General features: G+C 41.7%; 1 protein-coding gene across 32 annotated transcripts in view; it reads right to left on the bottom strand.

The window, feature by feature from the left end:
• Positions 1 to 14,558, bottom strand: part of KIAA1217 — a 496,866-nt gene that overhangs the window by 5,804 nt on the left and 476,504 nt on the right. For 29 of the 32 annotated variants that reach the window (XM_082449577.1, XM_082449592.1, XM_082449585.1 and 26 more), the window contains 2 exons: positions 14,299 to 14,460; positions 3,050 to 3,169 (listed from right to left, as the gene is read on the bottom strand). In XM_082449577.1, coding sequence (XP_082305703.1) covers positions 3,050 to 3,169; positions 14,299 to 14,460 — 282 coding nt within the window. The remainder of the gene's footprint in view (positions 1 to 3,049; positions 3,170 to 14,298; positions 14,461 to 14,558) is intronic. The other 3 variants (XM_082449588.1, XM_082449598.1, XM_082449569.1) reach the window with 1 other exon arrangement.

Here is a 14,558-nt window from a genome sequence, read left to right as displayed (position 1 = left end):
CCAAATAGGTAATTAGGTACAATATTTTAACTACGTGATTCAGCTTTGATTCTCTGTGTGCTCTGATGCAGAGGAAAGATGTGCTTCTGAGGTTCTCACCAAGATTCAGAAGGTAAGAACCCAGCAGTGAGAACCGGGTATGGAGAATGCCACCAGGCATGGGTGTATCGGTAGCCTCGGGCCCTGCCACCATGCTACCACTAGCCATGCCTTGTCACTTCCAAGGCACTGCTGCCCTTTCTTCTTGCTGTAGAAGCCCAAGAGGAAGAGGTGATTAGAACAGGATGGGACACGATCCCAAGAAGGCTGTTGGGTTAAAGCAGTGACAACATAACGAAGCGCAAGAACCCAGGCCCCACCAAAGACAGCCTGGAGCGATCCTACTGCCTGCTTAAAACCAGAAAGAATGTCTGTACACAGTCAAGCAATAACGCACAGAGACAACAAAGTCAGTATTAATCACATGGAAATATAGCACAGGATCCAAGGTGCATAGCCACCAAACACCTCCTGTTTAACTTCCCCTCAGCCGCATCAGGCCCCAAACAAGAGCAACGAGATTCAGCTGCTACAGTGAAACAATATAATCTCTTTGGTGGGATTTTAAATTTGGAATCAACAACTAATGCATCAAGTAAAAGTTGCAAGAAGAAAAATAAATGAGGTTTCAGCTCCAAACAGGGAGTCAGCATATCGTGCTAGGACCTGAGTGCGACTTTACCCTTGAGTCAAAGGAGGACTTGGCATCTGCGGGGCTGCTCTTCTGCTGGTCTCATTTACTGGGGGGTTGGGGCTGACATCTGTTCTGATTGGCCAGGGCCCGTGTCATACCCATTGTTAAATATTTCAAATGCCACCCAGCAATATATGTTATTTTAAAACAGATCTAGTAGCAGGAATCCTCCAATGGAAAGTCACTAAGATAAAGATGTCAAGTGTACGTTTCACATGACCTAGCATTTTTGGCACTGGGCTAGAAAAATGAAGGCATGGATCAAAGTAAGTGCATCAACTTTGTCCAGGGTAACTTGTTCACGGTCGTCATGTAATCTCACAACGATACCTTAGGTAGTCTTAGATAGTCAAGACTCTGCAGGAAAGGTAATTAAGCCTCATTAGTATCTGTTTTGGAGCCCCGAGATTTGGGTTGTTCAGACAACTGGTGAAGCAGGGACCACATGCATTTGGGCAAGAAACGAAAATTAGAAACATAAGTTATAGAAAAATTGCATAAAAGTAAGTACTAGGCTAGCACTTCATAATAAGAGGAAAGAAACTTTAAGAAACATTTGAGTTATAGAAGGGTAGATGAACAGCCCAGGAAGAGGTTAATAATGACAATAATTTGGGGACAGGTCTGATAGTCACGGTTATTATGAAGTAGATCAGTCTACTGAGTATAATTATCCAGAAAAAGCATCTGTAATTAAACCTAGTGTTTAATGCCCTGGTGTTGGGCATTCAGTACAGACCTGCTTAGTATCTGATGGACCCTTGATTGAGATCAGTGTGATCGATGGAATATGGATTTCTAATTGCAGGGCAAGAAATCCCATGCAGCTTTTTAGCAAATTAGCAAAATTCTACAATGAGATGATGATTGTCTCCAGAGGGATCTTCGAGAAGCTCCGGGTCAGTGTTCAAAAGAAACGGTCACACTGGCCCAAGTACAGCACATAACTCAGGACCCACCAGGACCTTCTGTGAGTTGGCTTTAATAAGGCCACAGAAGGAAAGTCCACAGACTGAAGAAGCAACATTATTTCCAGTGTGATGATCATGGTTTCAATTCCCATTAACAGGAGGTTTCCCTCACAAGAAGGATTTATCAAGACAATCTCCTAATCTCCCCCGTGCCTAGAGAGCCCCCATCCCCATCACCTGGTTAACAGCTTCACCTGCCAGATCCATGGCAGGCGGAGTTTACACGAGGGCTCTGGGATGGCCGGGAGCCAGGGAGGAGCAGGTCAGCCTCTGCGGCAGGGCTGGGCAGGGCTGCACGGCTGAGAGCTGTAAGCCCCAGGACTGCATCCCCTGAAGGACTGTGCTAGAATAGCCCTCCGATTGTGTGATCCTGTATCTCTTTCACTGAGCTGACTTATTCCTGGACTGAGGTACCTACATGGAGTGACTACTGGGCTATATATTATGGCTGATTCGTTTGACTTTATTTAAAGGACGCTAGAACCTTTGAATTCTAAGATACAAGTTCCTGGCAAAAAATGTTAAGACTTGAGTTGGTCATGATAAGCTTTTTACCGTGAAATTTAGACAGAGGCTTCATTTAAATAAGATGGCTCTATTTCCAAAAATCACAAAAGCTCTAGATTCAACCTACAAATTTGAAGTTCAAATATGCAGGTTAATCTCTCCTTAAAGTTCTATGTCATGATAGTGACCTTTGTTTCAGAGCCTGGACGTCTGTTTGGAAGCCATGAGAATGCCACAAAGTATAGTAGCACTGAAACAATACTGAACTTACTATCTTGGAAGGTACACTTTGAGAATTTCTAAGAGTAACAACAAAAACTCTTTTGGCCTCCTCGAACGTGTGCAAATACATGTGTGTATGTTTCCATGGATATACCTGTGGATGGCAGGTAGACAGCTCTGCTGTGCATTCTCTTCCTGGAATCTAAAGCTTTCACCTACTTTTAATGTAGATGTCTTTGGTCCAGAAGACATGTTACAAATTAGAAAAAGTGCTACCTACTTGGTTGATGTTTCCATTTGTTCCACCAGCATTGTTCTAGAAAATCTTGAAAGGTGTATGTATATCTTTGGTTTGGGAAGATAATGCCTGAATTCTGCATACACTGTTGTGTACTGTGCACAGGAACACAGCGTCCGCTCAGGAAACCTGAGCCAGAGATCTTTGGTGAAGCCCCAAGCTCTGTCTCCATTAGTTTAAAAAAAAAAAAGAAAAAAAAAAAAAGAAGGGTGAGGAAAAAAGAGAAGGTACAGAAGCTCAAGCACAGAGCGGTATTAGTGTCAGAGCAAGGAAAGAAGGACGGCCCACCGGGCGGCCAACGTGTAATTGCCACGTTACCTTCTTCTCCTTGGGTAGGGCTGTGGCCCCCGGCCTAGTGTCTTTAACGTGACTGTCAGCCCGGGACTGCTCAGCGTGACTGTTTGAATTTACATCCATAAAGGAACACTTCTGGAATGCCTAAGGAATTAAAACACTGAGGTTAACAGGGATCCGAGTGCAGCGAGGAGGTCAGAGGGAACAGGCAGGGAATCCAGAGGATCTCCCGGTCGAGACCCCGGCCCGGTCCTACATGCGGGTCACGCCAGGGCGTCAGCGCCCTGAAAACCGGCTCCCCATCTGACCTCAGGTCAGCAAAGCCCGGGGCAAAGGCTTCCTTATTTTCTGGTCCAGACTGAGATTAAATGGATAGAGCCTTTGAAAAGAACGCCCCTTCTTCCTGTCTGGGTGAACCTGATTTGCATTTAGTAGGGCTTCTTTTAAAGGGCTTTGACCTTTAAAAAATGCTGAATATGTAAATGAATTAAGAAGAAGCTATCTTTTTTTCCTCTTCATTTTAAAAGGGCACAAGATATTGCAAACCATTAAACCTTAAAAGGAAAGTAATCCTTAACAATTCGTTGTCTGCAGTAGCAACAAGCTCCTGTGCTCTGGGTGGCTCTGACTCTCACGGAGAATGAAGCAAGCTCTTTAGCACGCAAGGGATTCTGAGCGGCCTGGGAGCTGCCTGGCCCCCGAAGACTTGTCTCTGAAAACTAATGATGGATCGTAGTTATAGGAGCCCAGGGCCACTCCTGTGAACACTGAGTGAGGGAGGTCGGTTCTCAGAGAGAAAGCATCTGCTGCGTCTATAGGGCAGAAAAGAAGTGACAATATATATGATCGCGAGAGCAGGAGAGACGGTGACCCAAGCAGCGAAATGTCCTGAAATCGGTGGTTCTCAGTCAGGCTACATGACATCCAGTTGAAAAAAAATACTGTTACCCAGGCCTCACCCAGAGCATAATTAAATCAGACTCTCTGGGCTGTAGGATTTTTTTTTTTTTAACTCCTCAAATTATTCTAATGTGCAGGCAGGATTAAAGAGCAGTTATTGAAGTGAATAATTTCAACTGATCGCCTCATATTTCCTTCATGTCAAATACTGTGATTTGGAAATAACTGCAGGCACAAAGAATACCCCACGCCTTCCCCAGGTGAACATTCCAGCACAGGTTTAAAAATATTAGTGGAGCGGATGCCTGGGACCTTCCCCGGCCTGCTCTTCCCTCGCTCTGCTGGCTCCCGGTTCCCTCCTTAGACACCCACCCGCTCCTTGCGGGCCCTGGAGGAGCCCGGGGCTCCGCTGGCTAAGGCCACTCGGCATTTCCGTTGGGCTGTTAGACCCTGGACTCGGGAGCCTGTGGTTTCTTCTGATGCCTGGTGACGCAGAGCAGGAAAGCTGTTCCATGATCACACTCAGGGGGCTGCAGCTGCTTCTTGTCCTGCCTCAGAGGGGCTGGGGGGCGGGGGGGGGGGTTGTCTAACTCGAGAGCCTGCAAAGGCTCCAGCATGGCCGCTGGCCGAGTCTCTGATGCAGCAGGCTGGCTAATGAGGTTTGGTTACCTTAGGGTTAGAGTACTTCACTCACCACTGTTACCTGACCACCAATAATATAACAAGAAGCCAGATACTCTGCCTTTGTAAAGCTTTCAGTCAAAGAAAGCATCAAAGATATTTAGATTTCAGTGGAGGGCAATATCCTCAAGTGATGGGCTCTGAGTGGCTAGAACAAAAATTACTTCTCTCGGGGGCTAGTGCAGGATTATTCACAAGCTTAAAAGCCTCACTTCTTTATTAGTGCTTGTTCACCGTTCACAAATTAGAAGTTATCTAGTGCTTAGTCATCCATTTGAAACAAACCAGGTCATGATTATTTATACCATGATTTATTTATTATTTGTACCATACTTTATTTAATATTGGAGTATAATTGATTTACAATGTTGTGTTAGTTTCAGGTGTACAGCAAAGCGACTCAGTTACACGTATACCTATTTTTCAAATTCTTTTCCCATTTAAGTTTTTACAGAATATTGAGTAGAGTTCCCTATGCTATACAGTAGGTCCTTGTTGATTATTTTATATATAGTAGTGTGTATAAGTTAGTCCCAAACTCCTAATTAATCCCTCCCCTGCCGCCACCTTTTCCCTTTGGCAGCCGTAAGTCTGTTTTCTTAGTCTGTGAGTCTGTTGCTGTTTTGTAAGTAAGTTCATTTGTATCACTTTTTTTTTTTTGATTCCACGTATAAGTGGTATCATATGGTATTTGTCTTTTTCTGTCTTAGTTACTTCACTTAGTATGATAATCTCTAGGTCCATTCATGTTGCTGCAAGTGGCATTATTTCATTCCTTTTTATGGCTGAGTAGTATTCCATTGTATATATGTACCACATCTTCTTTATCCATTCATATATCCATGGGCATTTAGGTTGCTTCCATGACTTGGCTATTGTAAATAGTGTTGCTATGAACATTGGGGTGCATGTATCTTTTTGAATTATGGTTTTCTCCAGATATATGCCCAGTAGTGGGACTGTTGGGTAGTATGGTAGTTCTATTTTTAGTTTTTTAAGGACCTCCATACTGTTCTCCATAGTGGCTGTACTAATTTACATTCCCACCAACAGTGTAGGAGGGTTCCCTTTTCTCCACACCATCTCCAGCACTTATTGTTTTGGAGACTTTTTGATGATGGCCATTCTGACTGGTGTGAGGTGATACCTTATTGTAATTCTGATTTGCATTTCTCTAATAATTAGGAATGTTGAGCATCTTTTCATGTGCTTTTGGCCATCTATATGTCTTCTTTGGAGAAATGTCTATTTAGATCTTCTGCCCATTGTTATTTTTTTAATAAATGTAGAGTTTACAATAAATACTATCACGTGATTAATCTTTATTAAGACATCACTAATAATTAATCAATTAAAGAAAATAACTACTTGTTGGAGAAAGAAAGCAACAGTAAATAACCCTGGTGGGATTTTGGAATTTTATTTTGTGTGTGTGATATCATGATATTTGTCTTTCTCTGTGTGATTTACTTCACTTAATATGATAATCTCTATGTCCATCCATGTTGCTGCAAAAGGCATTATTTCATTCTTTTTAATGTTTCTGCCCATTTTTTGATTGAGCTGGGTTTTTTTTTTTTTTGATATTGAGCTTCATGAGCTGTTTGTATATTTTGGAGATTAATCCCTTGTTGGTTGCTTCATTTGCAAATATTTTCTCCCATTCTGTAGGTTGTCTTTTCATTTTGTTTATGGTTTCCTTTGCTGTGCAAAAGTTTTTAAGTTTAATTAGGTCCCATTTGTTTATTCTTATTTTTATTTTCATTACTCTCGGAGGTGAATCCAAAAAGATATTGCTACAATTTGTATCACAGTGTTCTGCCTATGTTTTCCTCTAGGGGTTTTATAGTATCCAGTGTTACATTTAGGTCTTTAATCCATTTAAAATTTATTTTTGTGTGTGGTGTAAGAGAATGTTCTAATTTCATTTTCTTACATGTAGCTGTCCAGTTTTCCCAGTACCACTTATTGAAGAGGCTGTATTTTCTCCATTGTATATCCTTGCCTCCTTTGTCGAAGATTAACTGACCATAGGTGCATGGGTTTATTTCTGGGCTTTCTATCCTGTTCCATTGATCTATTGAATATATTTGTTTTGTGCCAGTACCAAACTGTTTTGATTACTGTAGCTTTGTAGTACTGTCTGAAGTCAGGGAGCCTGATTCCTCCAGCTCCATTTTTCTTTCTCAAGATTGCATTGACTATTCAGGGTCTTTTGTGTTTCCATATAAATTAAAAATTTTTTTTTTTGTTCTGTGAAAAATGCCATTGGTAGTTTGATAGGGGTTGCATTGAATCTGTAGATTGGCTTGGGTAGTATAGTCATTCTGAGAATATTGATTCTTCCAATCCAAGAAAATGGTATATCCTTCCATCTGTTTGCGTCATCTTCAATTTCGTTCATCAGCGTCTTATAGTTTTCAGAGTACAGGTCTTTTGCCTCCTTGGGTAGGTTTATTTCTAGGTATTTAATTCTTTTTGATGCGATGGTAAATGGGATTGTTTCCTTCATTTCTTTTTCTGATCTTTCATTGTTAGTGTATAGGAATGCAACAGATTTCTGAGTATTAATTTTATGTCCTGCAACTTTACTGAATTCATCGATGAGCTCTGATAGTTTTCAGGCAGCATCTTTAGGATTTTCAATGTATAGTGTCATGTCATCTACAGACAGTGACAGTATTACTTCTTCTTTTCCAGTTTGGATTCCTTTCATTTCTTTTTCTTCCCTGATTGCCATGGCTAGGACTTCTAAGACTATGTTGAATAAAAGTGATGAGAGTGAACATCCTTGTCTTGTTCCTGATCTTAGAGGAAATGCTTTCAGCTTTTCACTGTTGAGTATGTTAGCTGTGGGTTTGTCATATATGGCCTTTATTATGCTGAGGAAGGTTCCCTCTATGCCCACTTGCTGGAGAGTTTTTTATCATAAATGGGTGTCGAATTTTGTTGAAAGCTTTTTCTGCATCTATTGAGATGATCACATGGTTTTTATTCTTCAATTTGTTAATGTGGTATATCACACTGATTGATTTGCAGATATTGAAAAATTCTTGCATCCCTGGGATAAATTCCACTTGATCATGGTGTATGATCCTTTTAATGCGTTGTCGTATTTGGTTTGCTAGTATTCTGTTGAGGATTTTTGCATCTATGTTCATCAGTGATATTGGCCTGTAATTTTCTTTTTTTGTGACATCTTTGTCTGGTTTCGGTACCAGGGTGATGGTGGCCACATAGAATGAGTTTGGGAGTGTTCCTTCCTCTGCAATCTTTTGGAATAGTTTGAGAAGGACAGGTGTTAACTCTTCGCTAAATGTTTGACAGAATTGCCTGTGAAGCCATCTGGTCCTGGATTTTTGTGTGTTGGGAGTTTTAAAATCATAGTTTCAATTTCAGTACTTGTGATTGGTCTGTTCATATTTTCTATTCTTCCTGGTTCAGTCTTGGGAGACTGTACCGTTCTAAGAATTTGTCCATTTCTTCTAGATTGTCCATTTTATTGGCATATAGTTGCTTGTAGTAATCTCTTATGATCCTTTGTATTTCTGTGGTGTCCATTGTAACTTCTCCTTTTTCACTTCTAATTTTGTTGGTTTGAGCCCTCTCCCTTTTTTTCTTGATGAGTCTGGCTAAAGGTTTATCAATTTTGTTTATCTTTTCAGAGAACCAGCTTTTAGTTTCACTGATCTTTCCTATTGCTTTCTTTGTCTCTATTTCATTTATTTCTGCTCTGATCTTTATGATTTTTTTCCTTCTACTAACTTTGGGTTTTGTCTGTTCTTTCTCTAGTTGTTTTAGGTGTAAGGTTATGTTGTTTGAGAGTTCTGTTTCCTGAGGTAAGATTATATTGCTATATACTTCCCCTATGCATTGTTTTTGAACTGGTTATATTGCTATATACTTAAGATTATATTGCTATATGCTAAGATTATATTGCTATATGCTAAGATTATATTGCTATATACTTCCCCTTTGAACTGGTTTTGCATTGTCCTGTTTTCATTTTCATGTCTCTAGGCATTTTTTTTAAACATCTTTATTGGAGTGTAATTGCTTTACAATGGTGTGTTAGTTTCTGCTTTATAACAAAGTGAATCAGCTATACATATACATATATCCCCTTATCTCTTCCCTCTTGCATCTCCCTCCCTCCCAACCTCCCTATCCCACCCCTCTAGGTGGTCACAAAGCACCGAGCTGATCTCCCTGTGCTATGCGGCTGCTACCCACTAGCTATCGGTTTTACATTTGGTAGTGTATACAGGTCCATGCCACTGTCTCACTTTGTCCCAGCTTACCCTTCCCCCTCCCTGTGTCCTCAAGTCCATTCTCTAGTAGGTCTGTATCTTTATGCCCGTCCTGCCCCTAGGTTCTTCATGACTTTTTTTTTTTTTCTTAGATTCCATATATATGTGTTAGCCTACAGTATTTGTTTTTCTCTTTCTGACTTACTTCACTCTGTATGACAGACTCTAGGTCCATCCACCTCACTACAAATAACTCAGTTTCGTTCCTTTTTATGTCTGAGTAATATTCCATTGTATATATGTGCCACATCTTCTTTATCCATTCATCTGTCGATGGACACTTAGGTTGCTTCCATGTCCTGGCTATTGTAAATAGAGCTGCAATGAACATTGTGGTACGTGACTCTTTCTGAATTATGGTTTTCTCAGGGTATATGCCCAGTAGTGGGACTGCTGGGTCGTATGGTAGTGCTATTTTTAGCTTTTTAAGGAACCTCCATACTATTCTCCATAGTGGCTGTATCAATTTACATTCCCACCAACAGTGCAAGAGGGTTCCCTTTTCTCCACACCCTCTCCAGCATTTACTGTTTGTAGATTTTTTTTTTTTTAAGAGACATTTTATTTATTTATTTATTTATGGCTGTGTTGGATCTTCGTTTCTGTGTGAGGGCTTTCTCTAGTTGCGGCAAGTGGGGGCCACTCTTCATCACGGTGCGTGGGCCTCTCACTATCGTGGCCTCTCTTGTTGCAGAGCACAGGCTCCAGATGCGCAGGCTCAGTAGTTGTGGCTCACGGGCCTAGTTGCTCTGCAGCATGTGGGACCTTCCCAGACCAGGGCTCGAACCCGTGTCCCCTGCATTGGCAGGCAGATTCTCAACCACTGCGCCACCAGGGAAGCCCTGTTTGTAGATTTTTTGATGATGGCCATTCTGACTGGTGTGAGATGATATCTCATCATAGTTTTGATTTGCATTTCTCTAATCATTAATGATGTTGAGCATTCTTTCATGTGTCTGTTGGCAATCTGTATATCTTCTTTGGAGAAATGTCTATTTAGGTCTTCTGCCCATTTTTGGATTGGGTTGTTTTTTCTAGGTATTTTTTGATTTCCTCTGATTTCTTCAGTGATCCATTGGTTGTTTAGTAGCATATTGTTTGGCCTCTGCATGTTTTTGTTTTTTTTTTCTTTTCCTTGTAGTTGATTTCTAATCTCGTAGCACTGTGGTCAGAAAAGAGCTTGATAGGATTTCAATTTTCGTAAATTTACCGAGGCTCGCTTTGTGGTCCAGTGTGTGATCAATGCTGGAAAATGTTCTGCATGCACTTGAAAAGAATGTGTATTCTGCTGCTTTTGAATGGAATGCTCTATAAATACCAATTAAGTTCATCTGCTCTAATGTGTCATTTAAGGCTTGTGTGTCCTTATTGATTTTCTGTCTGGATGATCTGTCCATTGCTGTAAGTAGGGTGTTAAAGTCCCCCACTATTATTGTGTTACTGCTGAATTCTCCTTTTATGGCTGTTAGCATTTGCCTTATATATTGAGATGCTCCTATGTTGGGTGCATATATATTTACAATTGTTATATTTTCTTCTTGGATTGATCCCTTGATCATTATGTAGTGTCCTTCCTTGTCTCTTGTAACATTCTTTATGTTAAAGTCTATTTTGTCTGATATGAGTATTGCTACTCCAGCTTTCTTTTGATTTCCATTTCCATGGAATACCTTTTTCCATCCCCTCACTCTCAGTCTGTATGTGTCCCTAGATCTGAAGTGGGTCTCTTGTAGACAACATATATAAGGGTCTTGTTTTTGTATCCATTCAGCCAGTCTATATGTATTATTTGGAGCATTTAATTTGTTTACATTTAAGGTAATTATAGATATGTATATTCTTATTGTCATTTTGTTAATTGTTTTGGATTTGTTTTTGTAGGTCTTTTTTCTTCCCTTCCTTTTTTTGTTCTCTTGTGATTTGATGACTAACTTTAGTGTTGTGTTTAGATTCCTTTTTCTTTTTTGTGTGTATTGTAGATTTTCAGTTTGCAGTTACTATGAGGTTTTGATATAGCAGTCTGTATGATATATATGAGTGTTTTTAAGTTGCTGGTCTTTTAATTTCAAATGTATTTCTAGTATCCTGCACTTGTACTCTCCTCTTCTCATGACTGCTGGTTTTGATATCACATTTGTGTGTGAATGATTTCCTGCCTTTACTGGTGAGCTTTCCCATTCGTAATTTTCTTGTTTCTAGTTGTGGCCTTTTCTTTTTCACCTAGAGAAGTTCACTTAGCATTTGTTACAAAGCTGGTCTGGTGGTGCTGAATTCTCTTAGCTTTTGCTTGTCTGTAAAGTTTTTGATTTCTCTGTCAAATGGGTAGAGTAATCTTGGTTGTAGGTTTTTCCCTTTCATCACTTTAAATATTGATATATCATGCCACTTCTTTATAGCCTGCAGAGTTTCTGCTGAAAAATCAGGTTTATAACCTTATGGGGATCCCATTGTATGTTACTTGTTGCTTTTAATATTTTCTCTTTGTCTTTTTGTCAGTTTGATTAATATGCGTCTTGATGTGCTCCTCCTTGGGTTTATCCTGCCTGGGACTCTGTGCTTCATGGACTTGGGTGACTGTTTGTTTCCTTTCCCATGTTAGGGAGGTTTTTAGCTACTATCTCTTCAAATATTTTCTCAGGCCCTTTCTCTCTCTTCTCCTTTGGGGACCCCTATAATGTAAATGTTGGTGCACCTAATGTTGTCCCAGAGGTCTCTGAAACTGTATTCATTTCTTTCTTTTCATTCTTTATTCTATTCTGCTGCACTGATTTCCACCATTTTGTCTTCCAGCTCACTTATCCGTTCTGTCTCATTATTCTGCTGTTGATTCTTTCTAGTGTATTTTTCATTTCAGTTATTGTATTGTTCATCTCCGATTGTTCTTTGTATCTTCTAGCTCTTTGTTAAACATTTCTTGCATCTTCTCAGTCTGCGCCTCCATTCTTTCTTTTTTCAAGATCTTGGATCATCTTTACTATCAATACTCCAAATTCTTTTTCGGGTAGATTGCCTATCTATTTATCTCCACCTCACTTAGTTGTTTTTCTGGGGTTTTATCTTGTTCCTTCACCTGGAACATATTCCTCTGCTGTCTCATTTTGTCTAACTTTCTGTGATTGTGGTTTCCCGTTCCACAGGCTGCAGGGTTGTACTTTCCATTGCTTCTGGTCTCTGCCCCCTGGTGGATGAGGCCTAAGAGGCTTGTGCAGGCTTCCTGGTGGGAGGGGCTGGTTCCTGCCCACTGGTAGGTGGAGCTGGATCTTGTCTCTCTAGTGGGCAGGGGTGTGTTTAGAGGTGACTTTGGGCTAGGGCTGTGTTCCCACCCTGTTGGTTGTTTGGCCTGAGGCATCCCAGCATTGGAGCCTACAGGCTGTCAGGTGGGGCAGGTCAAAATGGAAGCCTCCTGGGGAGCTCACATCAACAAGTACTTCCCAGTATGCCCCCACCAGTGTCTTTGACCTCACAGTGAGCCACAGCCACCCCCCAACCTCTCCAGGAGACCCTCCAAGACTAGCAGGTAGGTCTGGCCCAGGCTCCTATGAAGTCACTGCTTTCTCCCTGGGTTCCGGAGTGCACGAGACCTTGTGTGCACCCTCTAAGAATGAAGTTTCCATTTCTCCCAGTCCTGTGGAGCTCCTGCGACCAAACCCCACTGGCCTTCAAAGCCAAATGCTCTGGGGTCTCCTCCTCCCAATTCTAGACCCCCAGGCTGGGGAGCCTGATGTGGGGCTCAGAACTCTCACTTTTGTGGGAGACCCTCTGCACTATAATTAATTATTTTCCAGTTTGTGTGTCACCCACTCAGGGGGTATGGGATTTGACTTTGTCGCGATTGTGCCCCTCCTACCGTCACGTTGTGGCTTCTTCTTTATCTTTGGATGTAGTATATCATCTTTTTTTGGTAGGTTCCAGTCTTTTTTGTTGATGGTTGTTCAGCAGTCAGTTGTGATTTTGGTGTTTTTGTGAGAGGAGGTGAGCTGACGTCCTTCTACTCCACTATCTTGTTCTTTCTCCCTCCATATTTGTTATTTATACCATAATTTGGGGGCAAATGCTACAATGAATGGCCCCAGCATCTGCCTACACATCTTAGGAGAAGCACCAATGCCCAGCAATATGTAGCTTTGACATACCAGTGTCTTAGTCAGAGGGCCCTCAGTGGATAACTGATGGAGGCCTCCATGCTCTCAACTGTTTCATGAGTCAGTAACTTTATAAATCTATGGTTCCTATGAATGAAATTCTCTGACCAATCTAAAAACCTGTAAGCAAACTGTTTGTTTGATGGAGGGGATGTCTCAGGCCAGTCTGAGTTTTAATGGGGCTGGACAGGGCTCAGGCATGTGACAAGTAAACCAGCAGCCCTGTTTTCCCTGGAAAACCCAAGGTGCTTAATGTTGGCAATTATTTCCATGGGAAGCAGAAGAGCTGAGGTGGAGGTGACATGGTCAGAATGTTCTCCCTCCTCCAAATGAAGAAGGCAGATCCTTGGGCCTGCACAAAATCAGCAGTACCTTAGTGAACATGTTCTGGAGCCCGAAGGAGGCTGTGACCTGACCATCACATGGGCAAAAAAAAATCCTACGTTAATTCACGGATCAAAATGAAATACTTTATCAACAGACTGTGGTCTAGGAATTGCGTTTTATGACTGATTAGACAAGTTCTTAAAGTGTACACCTAGGGCAGATTCACACCATGATCTGAGTGTGGGATCAGCTTTGGGTGTAGCCCTGTACCCCATCCTTAGTCCTAGGAGTAGACTGTGGCAATTAGTTAACAAATAAAAATCTAAAAATAAAGTATCATTTCTCAAATAGAACAAAGAAGACGGGAAACAAAATTATTAAGCTTTTTGGAATACCTGAAAAGATGACATTGACACTGACTGGAAACTTGGTATGGAGGACAGATGGCCACATGATTCCAGGCCTGTCATTCTAAGAATTAAAGCCAAAGAAGGGGACCCCACTTGAAGGGGGCTTTAATCAGTCCTTGGGAAGACAGGACAATGGCCGGTATTTCTAATCCCCATCTTAAGTGCTTTTAAAATGAAGCAGGGACTATTTTCACACTGAAAGAAAGGAAAAGAAAGGCAATCCTAGCAGCCAGAGCTAGGAAAGCTTGGAATTGATTTTTTGGTATCAACTTTCTGAGTTGTTTTGTGCAATGGTCGTTCCTCACACATGTCTTAAAGGTGCCTGAGAGCCTAGTTCAGTGCCACCTGGGCAAAGTGGAGGCCAAGGCCAGAGATGCAGCTTACATGGCCCAGGGCCACGGGGCTCTTCCCCAGCCCTCTCTAGCTAATGAATCGGTAACAGACGCAGCCAGAGTCCCAGATGGGAAGGGCAGGCAGCCACGTCAGTTACCTCATCCACATACCTGGAGTTCTGCCATGATTTTGTCTCCTTCCTCTTCCTCCTCATCCTTTGAGGAGGAAGTAGTGACAGGTGGTGGTGATGGGGCCCAGGCTGAAGCAGGCTCCTCTGCTGGACACTTCGTGGCTCTAGCCTGCAGGCTTGGTCCAGCATCTTCACTGCTTGCCTGAGAAAGATTCAAACCACAGATACTGGCTTAACACCCCCAGGTGCTGGCAAAAGAGGGACAGATCGCAAAAGAACACACGTTCTGTCACTGCCTGG

This window comes from Balaenoptera physalus (assembly GCF_965194825.1).
Source record: "Balaenoptera physalus genome assembly, chromosome: 2".
Taxonomy (NCBI): domain Eukaryota; kingdom Metazoa; phylum Chordata; class Mammalia; order Artiodactyla; family Balaenopteridae; genus Balaenoptera; species Balaenoptera physalus.
Note: the sequence above shows the minus strand (reverse complement) of the source record. Positions and strands in the feature narration are given on the sequence as shown.